The sequence below is a fragment of the Porites lutea genome, chromosome 7 (assembly GCF_958299795.1).
Source record: "Porites lutea chromosome 7, jaPorLute2.1, whole genome shotgun sequence".
In the NCBI taxonomy this organism is placed as follows: domain Eukaryota; kingdom Metazoa; phylum Cnidaria; class Anthozoa; order Scleractinia; family Poritidae; genus Porites; species Porites lutea.
In genome coordinates this window covers 27469234-27476817 of record NC_133207.1, presented here as the reverse complement: position 1 = coordinate 27476817, position 7584 = coordinate 27469234, and the positions used below count along the sequence as shown (strand labels likewise).

Here is a 7584-nt window from a genome sequence, read left to right as displayed (position 1 = left end):
CAATGATGACTTCAGTTCTTCTAAATGCTCCAAAAACTTGTTAAAGGCCATCTAGAATGCCCCTATGTGCCTACAGAGCTCCAAAATTCATTTTTTTTAAAAAACGACTTTACAATAGTCCTATCTTCTTTTTTTTTTTGTCATACTAGAGCAAGTTGACTCTTTCGAATTTATCACTAATTTTTTTATCCTTTTCCAAAAATTCTGAACTACTTGAATTTTTAGCGAAAATGAGAGATACCCCTTTCCGTCACTATTTTCGAAACCGAAAGTTTACAGTGCGACTACACGAACCGGGGCACTTGGAAGAAGATTATCCAATCACAACGTTTCTTGAAAACAAAAGATTCGCAAGTTTTTTTGGCAAACAGACCAAAACAATTTAAGGTTTAACTATGTAACCTAACTGACCTCTCAGGAAACAGCCCTCAAATTTATGCACGTACGTTATTGGTCCGTTTGCAAAAAAGCTTGAGAATCCTTTGCTTTTTCAAAAAACGTTGTGATTGGATTATCTTCATGTAAGTGTCCCGATGGCTGTTCTGCAATGACGTCCAGCGTTAAACTGTGAAGTGTTAAAAATTCTGTCAACCATCTAAATGACTGGCTCTAATCTGTTGGAAATGCTCTCGTTAGGAGAGTTTATGTACATGCTTTGGGTTGTTAACTAAAACTCAGATGCAATGCATTAAGTTTTTCTTATTTTATTATTAAAAATACTTTGCCCTTGATTTCTTATGACTGATAGAGGTTTGTTTTTCATCGTCCTTCCGTCATCTAGTGACTATCAATATACTTAAAGAACGACTTACAATTATGTCTCACTTGTTAAGTATATTATTCTGTGGGAGATTTTCTAGGAAGTTTTGGCTCGTTACCTTTTCGGATTCCTAATTTCACTTATAAAAATTATCTGATTTACCCCGATAAAACGTTCGTTCAACATTTGCTTCCGTATTATTAGAAAAAAGGTAAAGCTTGGCGAGAAATTTCCTCAGTTTAAAAATGGAGCTATCAACTAGAGAATTCAGTGAACAAACAAAACCGAACGGGTGGTCGGCGTGAATCAAAGTAACTTCTCGTGCGTATTGTATTGTCTCCTACTGAGTAGGCAGTTCCCTCTCAGGGTTTGTTGCTGATTAATAAAATATCTTTTATATTTTATCTGTTGTCTCTTTTAGGGTACGTCCCCGCGACAGTATTCTTGGTTTTCATCATAATAATTTTAATTGGTCTCCTTGCTACATATTACTGCCTGAACAAGGAGCTATGCCCATGTTCCAAGATGGAGCCCGTCCAAAACAAGGGCGCGGGCTACGAGGAACTAGGGGAGGAACCAGCTGCAGATAGTGGTAATTCAGAGGAAGAGGAGGAAGTAGCTGCTTCGGAGGAGGAAGAAAAAGATGGTGGCCCACATGGGGATCAGGAACTTCCCCCGGAAACACTGAAAATGTTCGAAACCGATGAGGAAGTTCAAAAGAGCGTGTCAGCATACGGTGATGTTCAAGTAGATACGGGACTGAAGGAAGTCGATCGGGTCCCAGTTTACGGCACTGTTCATTTACAGTTAGACTATTCACCCAATGTTGGTCGCTTGACTGTCACTATTTTAGATGCACGCGATGTTCCCGGCAAAAGTCGAGGGGGCAGCTCACATTGTCGCTTTCATCTTCTACTACTTCCTTCGCGCAAACAGCGCTTTAAAAGCAAGACGCGTTCCACAGCAAATCCTAAATTCGACGAGAAGTTTGTCTTTGATCGGATCTTACAGCAGGATTTATTTAGAATGGCCATCAGAATCAGACTTTATGGACATGATAAACTCGGAAAGGAGAAACTGATTGGCGAACATCTTTTTCAGCTAGCGGATGTGGCACAATCAAAGGATAAGAAGTTGGATGTATGGAGAGATTTAAGGGCTAATCTGTCCGGAAGCACCACGCCTTAATGTTAAAGACTCATACAATACTACATTTTTCTGTAATAACGACCATTAGGGAATTTTTCTGCGAAAACAGCCGTCTCTCTCCTCGCTCCTTGCCGCTTGAAACGTCCCTAGTGGTAAGAAGCGAGAACTTGAGAGACGGCTGTTCTCGCAGGCTAGGGAATTTCTAACTTATTGCCATGCCATAGTAGAAAGAACCTTAAGAAAAAAAGTTATGACATCGATGCCATATTTTAGTACCTTAGAGGGGCACTGTCATGTTATTTACCATCTTTGTGAAAAGCTTAAACTTGTCTTCGCATCAATTTGAGCTGCAAATTGGAATAATGGTCCAGTCAGTTTAATATTCTTAAAATGATGACATTTGACATTGAAACTGTTTCCCGTTGTCTGATCTTTTGCAATGGATATCAGGGATGGCTTCAAACTTGAAACAATTGGGCCAACCTTTTCAAGTTGAACAATAAACCTGCAAACCCTTAATATTATTCAGGGGCACCCAATGGATCTGTTCTTCAAAATATCTGTTCTTCATGCAAATTTTTGCTGGCTGGGAGATGTGGAAGAAATAATAGTCCTTGAAAGGAAAGTGTTGCTGGGAAAAAGATAATTCAGGGTGTCAGAGGGGATTTGAAGTCTAGAATAGCTGCTACGGGTTACTTGTATGGGTTGCTTACCACTCAAGATCTGAATTGTGCCCTATGAAACTTCCCAGTAAGCCAGGTTGCAGGTTGTAAGGTTGCTGGCTGGGAACTCTTCCATCAGTCTTGCTGGGAGTGAGGAACAGATAATTTTTTTCCAGCAATCTCCCAAAATGCTTAAAATAGTCTCAGAAAACTTTATTCACGCTTTGTTGTTGTTTTTCGGTCTTTTTCTCAAAATTTCCCGTTGGGTGCCCCTGATTATTCCTGATAAAATAGGCCAATCCAATCGAGTTCCAAATACTCTTACTTTTAAAACTTGACTAAGAGCAAAACCTTTCTTGTGAAAATGAGTTTTATCTGCATGATACTAAAAAATCATTTCCATATCAATAGCTTGGTTCTTAGCCTCACTTTGAAACAGAGGCTTGCGGTAACCCGGAAATGGCTTATTTGTTTGCTATCTTTTTTCATTTTACAGGAGCATTTTTTTGTATGGGTAAAGGGCATTAAGTAACGACATCTACACAGAATTGACCTAAAACAGCAATATCCTCGTGACATAGCTCCTTTATTTCCCTGCGAGATTATTTTGAGTTGTAGCGCGATGATGGGCTCGTTGTTAAAGAAAAGATACGAAAAGAAAACCAGGCCAGGCCACTGTGATGCGTCGACTGCCATGCAGACTCCCTCCAAATGTAAAACCGTTCGCTTAAGTCGTATTTGGTAAGAGAGAACGTGCAGCCTGATCTCGGGCTTCTTTGATTCTTGACCTACTGTTTTCGCACCCAGAGATCACAGGCTTCTAGTTCTTAGTGGGGAGTTGGTCGCGGGGCGAAACTGTGGTGTCAACGAATTTGGAGAAAATTAAGTCTTGAAGGAAATAAATTCTAACTAAAATACTACGACAATGAAAGGTTGAAACTCGTCTTCTGATTAAGATTCGTTAGGGTAATGTTCTTTATAAACAACCAGAACAACAACAAAAAATTATTTCTCCCCGTCTTTGGGTAAGCCTCTATACCCGTCTGTGGATAATGTTATCCGCTGACCTAGAAGCTTGAGAGCTCTTATGGTTCCGTTGGAAAAGATAACGGCGGCTGGTGTTGGTAATAAATAGGCAGTCATTTACACGATTTCACCAGCTCAAGAAATTAATCCTTGGCAACCTGTGCTGTATTATTGATGTAACATTAATAATCATGTGTTCATTTGTATAAGTGGTAAGAATAATTTAATTTGCACAAAGAAAGATATTTTTGGCAAATGTTCCTCATTTTCCCCTTTTTCTATCATAATCATCATGGTTCAAGTGGATCAAGAGAATTATACACCACAACGCTGTCTGGAACTTAAATACAACAAAAATTGAATTTATCGATTTATTGTTTGCATTGAAAACAATGGCATTTCAATGAGGCCACCCTTGACGGATCTTGAAAGTGTTTCGTCATTTCTAAATGTGTCATTATTCTAAGAAGTTCAAAACATTTCCGAGAATTTCTAGACCACAACAACATCTTGTGTTTTCGTGTAATCTGATTGGTTAAAAGTGATTTAAAAATGCCTCGTCGCTCGCCCGTGTCTTCCGGTGTCAGCCATTTTCACAGTCAGTAAGGAAAAAGAACCGATGGCGACGAGTTTGGGAGAGTGTTATGAGCTGCTCGGTCTCGCTCCTGATGCAAGTGAAGAAGACGTAAGACGAGCTTACAGACAGAAGGCGCGAGAATGCCACCCCGATAAAAATCCCGACGATCCAAAAGCGAAGGAAAAGTTTCAAGTCCTCACGCAAGGCTATGAGAGAATTGTCGCCGGTTCCAGCGCGACTGAACGAGATGACGAGCCAGCTTTTTATGAGTTTGAAAGTTTCTTTCATTTTGTAATGTTTCATGAGATGATGAGAAGGCGGATGGAAGAGGAAATTATGGCGAGGATGTTTGGAGGCCTTTTCTTTAATGACAGCGATGATGAAGACGATATCCCGTTTGGATTTTTTAACATTCCGTTCTCTCGGCGTCCAAGGCGTCATGATTCATTTGCACGATCAAGTAGAAGGCGTTATCAAGAGAATTCGCGTTTCCAAAGGTCATCATATGATCGGGCCGAGCGTCCTTCCGCTAAGCCGCCAAAGAAAGAGAAACGTAATCCTCGAAGTTCCGCTCAAGGTACAACCAGCGGAGAGAACAAAAGACCCAGCGACAGGTCAAGAAATTCAAAACCAAGAAACGAAGATGCCAATATAAACTGCAATAACACGTTTAATGAGGAAACTTGCAGAAGTGAATGTGGACAGAATGACTTAAAGACAGAAAGAGAAGCACATCACGAAGAGAGAGCCAAGCAAAGCAAGGCTCCAAAGCCAAAACAGAAGACCAAAAGCAAAGGCCAAATGACTTCATCTGAGTGGCAGAAAGGGCGAAGACGCAAGCAAAATAACAGAAGGAGACAAAATGCAAAAACGGCCTTCAGAGATAAAGCGGAAGAGCCAAGACTAGATTCTGAAAGTGAAACTAGTGATGAAGGACACAAACAACGTCCTCGACAGGCAAAAGATAACAAACAGGAGGAGAATTACTGCGATTCAGATCACGATAATTACCAAGGTGAGCCTCAAATGACTGCAGAGGAGAAATTCAGATCGAGTTCAGAGTCTGAGCTAGATGACTTAGATTGACTTAATTAAGCTAAGGACAGGACTTTTGCGAACTCTTGTCAAGAGAAAATGAGACTCAAAGACAAAGAAAATATGTACAAATAAATTCACCGCATATAATTACAGGTCTTTGGCCTAGTTACGAGTGTTTCGTAAACGTCCTGGATCGTTTTGCCAACTAGCTTCTTCAATTCGTGATATGGCATTTCTCATTTTTAAAGCGTATGGTAGGCATGAGGAAAACGCGAACAGACTTATTTCCCTTTCATAAAAGCGTTTTGCCTTAATTAGCAGTCTCCAAAAGTCTGTTAAAGAACGTTGGCGAAATGTCCTAAGATATTTGTGAACTAGAACTTTGTAGGACGACCGTACTGTGACTAGCTGGTAATGAGATAGAATGGACGCGCTGTTTCTACTCCTTCTAGTGCATTCGATTTGTCTAAAAAAGATATTTGTATATTGTACGAGTGTAAATTGGATTTATGTATAATATGTAAAATACTTAACAGCGAAGTGCAAGGAAAGCTTCGTTTCGTTGTTAAATTCCACTTGCCAATTTTTTGTAACATGCTCAGACATGTATTTGGATTAGGATGGGCTAAGACAGAATTTTAAAAAAAAATACCTTGTAGGAAGTTAATGATGCACGTTGACAACGCAAAGAAAAGTTTACGGTACACAAAATTAACGCGAATTTCGTGATATATCATTTCTTATTATGGTAGAGATGAGGAAAACGCAAACAGACTTATTTCCCCTTCATTAAGCGTTTTGCCTAAATAGCAGTTTCTAACAGTCTGTTAAAGAACGTTGGCGAATATAAATGTTCTAAGATATTTGTGAACTGGAACTTCGTAGGACGACCGTACTGTGACTAGCTGGTGAGGATCTAAAATGGACGCGCTGTTTCTACTCCTTCTAGTGTATTCGATTTGTCTAAAAAAGATATTTGTATATTGTACGAGTGTAAATTGGATTTATGTATGATATGTAAAATACTTCATAGCGAAGTGCAAGGAAAGCTTCGTTTCGTCATTAAATTCCACTTGCCAATTTTTTGTAACATGCTCAGACATCTATTTGGATTAGGATGGGCTAAGACAGAATTTAAAAAAAAAATACCTTAGAGGAAGTTAACGATGCACGTTAGCTCACGTTGACAACACAAAGAGAAGTTTACGTTACACTAAATTAAGGCGAATTTTCCAAAAGTTAGGTTTACATACATCAAATGAACGCGAAATTTTCGAAAGCAACGCGCGCCTAACTTTATTTTACGCGACAACATACTGTACATATCTAAAGAACAAACAGAAACGTCAATGGAAGTTTCAAGAAGAAAGACTGAGGAAGTGAGTTATCCCCTCGGGGAAACGTATGAATACGAAGAACAGTCGAAAGACATTTTGAACTCAATTCTTAAAGACGAATTGTCAGATAGTGACTCCAAGGCGTTGATAGGGAAACGCAGTCAGCAGACGAGGTTTTGTTATTGAAATAAAGGTGCATGCTGTAAAACAACAATGATGTGAAATACAGTGTAATGTAAATAACATAGAGGTAAATTTAGATCAGTTGCATTAAATTAACGCGATTTTTTTAAGTGCATCGTTGATTTCCTATAATAGAGTGTTTTCACTCGCGTGGCCAGCATCTATGCAAATTTATTGAAACAAAAAAGCGTTTGCAAAAAAACTGAAAGAGTTCAACTCCCACAGGATTAGTTTGGGACACCAACATGGCCGCCGTTTCATTGTTTTGGGACACCCATATGGCCTCCATGACGTCAAGTAAAAACACTCTATAAGGTAAACAAGGCAAACGAAAAATGAAATTAAAAAACACCACGTTCTTGGTTAATTAATGAGAAATAAAAATAATAAAGAAATTAATTCAAATATGCAAAAAGTCGATTAATTTAACCTTCATAACGCTCGACCTCCATGAAAATTTTTTTTTTTTTTTAATTTTGAAACGTGGCAGGGAGGAAACATCATCATGCCTATATTTTCAAGGTAAAATTTCATATGCTCTCTCACAAATAACCTACAGTTTCATGTCCCGGGCTGGCCGGTGGTTAACCTGGCCTCCAGTCAAAAACATCCCCCCTGAGGGTTCTGTATCCATTTCTTCACCACACTCTTCTGCAGCCTGTGCACGAGCTCATATCCACTCAATTTTTTTTACATACTCGCGAAAGAAAGAATCTATCACTGACTGACCGGCAGTCATCAATATTATTGGCGCTATACCGAACTAATCAGTCTTCTTTTGTCCAACATGTCCAAAACGGCCTGTTTCTTGAACGAAGAGTCAAGTTACGCAGAGTGCGAGCAAGCTCTCTA

The 7584-nt window shown here is 39.3% G+C and overlaps 2 protein-coding genes across 2 annotated transcripts in view; both read left to right on the top strand.

The window, feature by feature from the left end:
- The window catches only part of LOC140943257 (synaptotagmin-16-like), a 7007-nt gene extending 4714 nt beyond the window's left edge, over positions 1–2293 (top strand). Inside the window, exon 2 of the mRNA XM_073392326.1 lies at positions 1182–2293. Within this exon, the coding sequence (XP_073248427.1) occupies positions 1182–1948 (767 nt within the window). The 3' untranslated portion in view covers positions 1949–2293. The remainder of the gene's footprint in view (positions 1–1181) is intronic.
- Positions 2294–4159: 1866 nt separating this feature from the next.
- LOC140943157 (uncharacterized) lies at positions 4160–6342 on the top strand. The gene has a single exon (XM_073392216.1). It carries the CDS (start codon positions 4217–4219, stop codon positions 5258–5260), a length of 1044 nt encoding a protein of 347 aa, XP_073248317.1. The 5' UTR covers positions 4160–4216; the 3' UTR covers positions 5261–6342.
- The last annotated feature ends 1242 nt before the right edge of the window (positions 6343–7584 follow it).

Bases quoted from the DNA above. Each gene is read 5' to 3' on its own strand.
- LOC140943157 (XM_073392216.1), top strand. From the start codon at position 4,217: ATGGCGACGAGTTTGGGAGAGTGTTATGAGCTGCTCGGTCTCGCTCCT.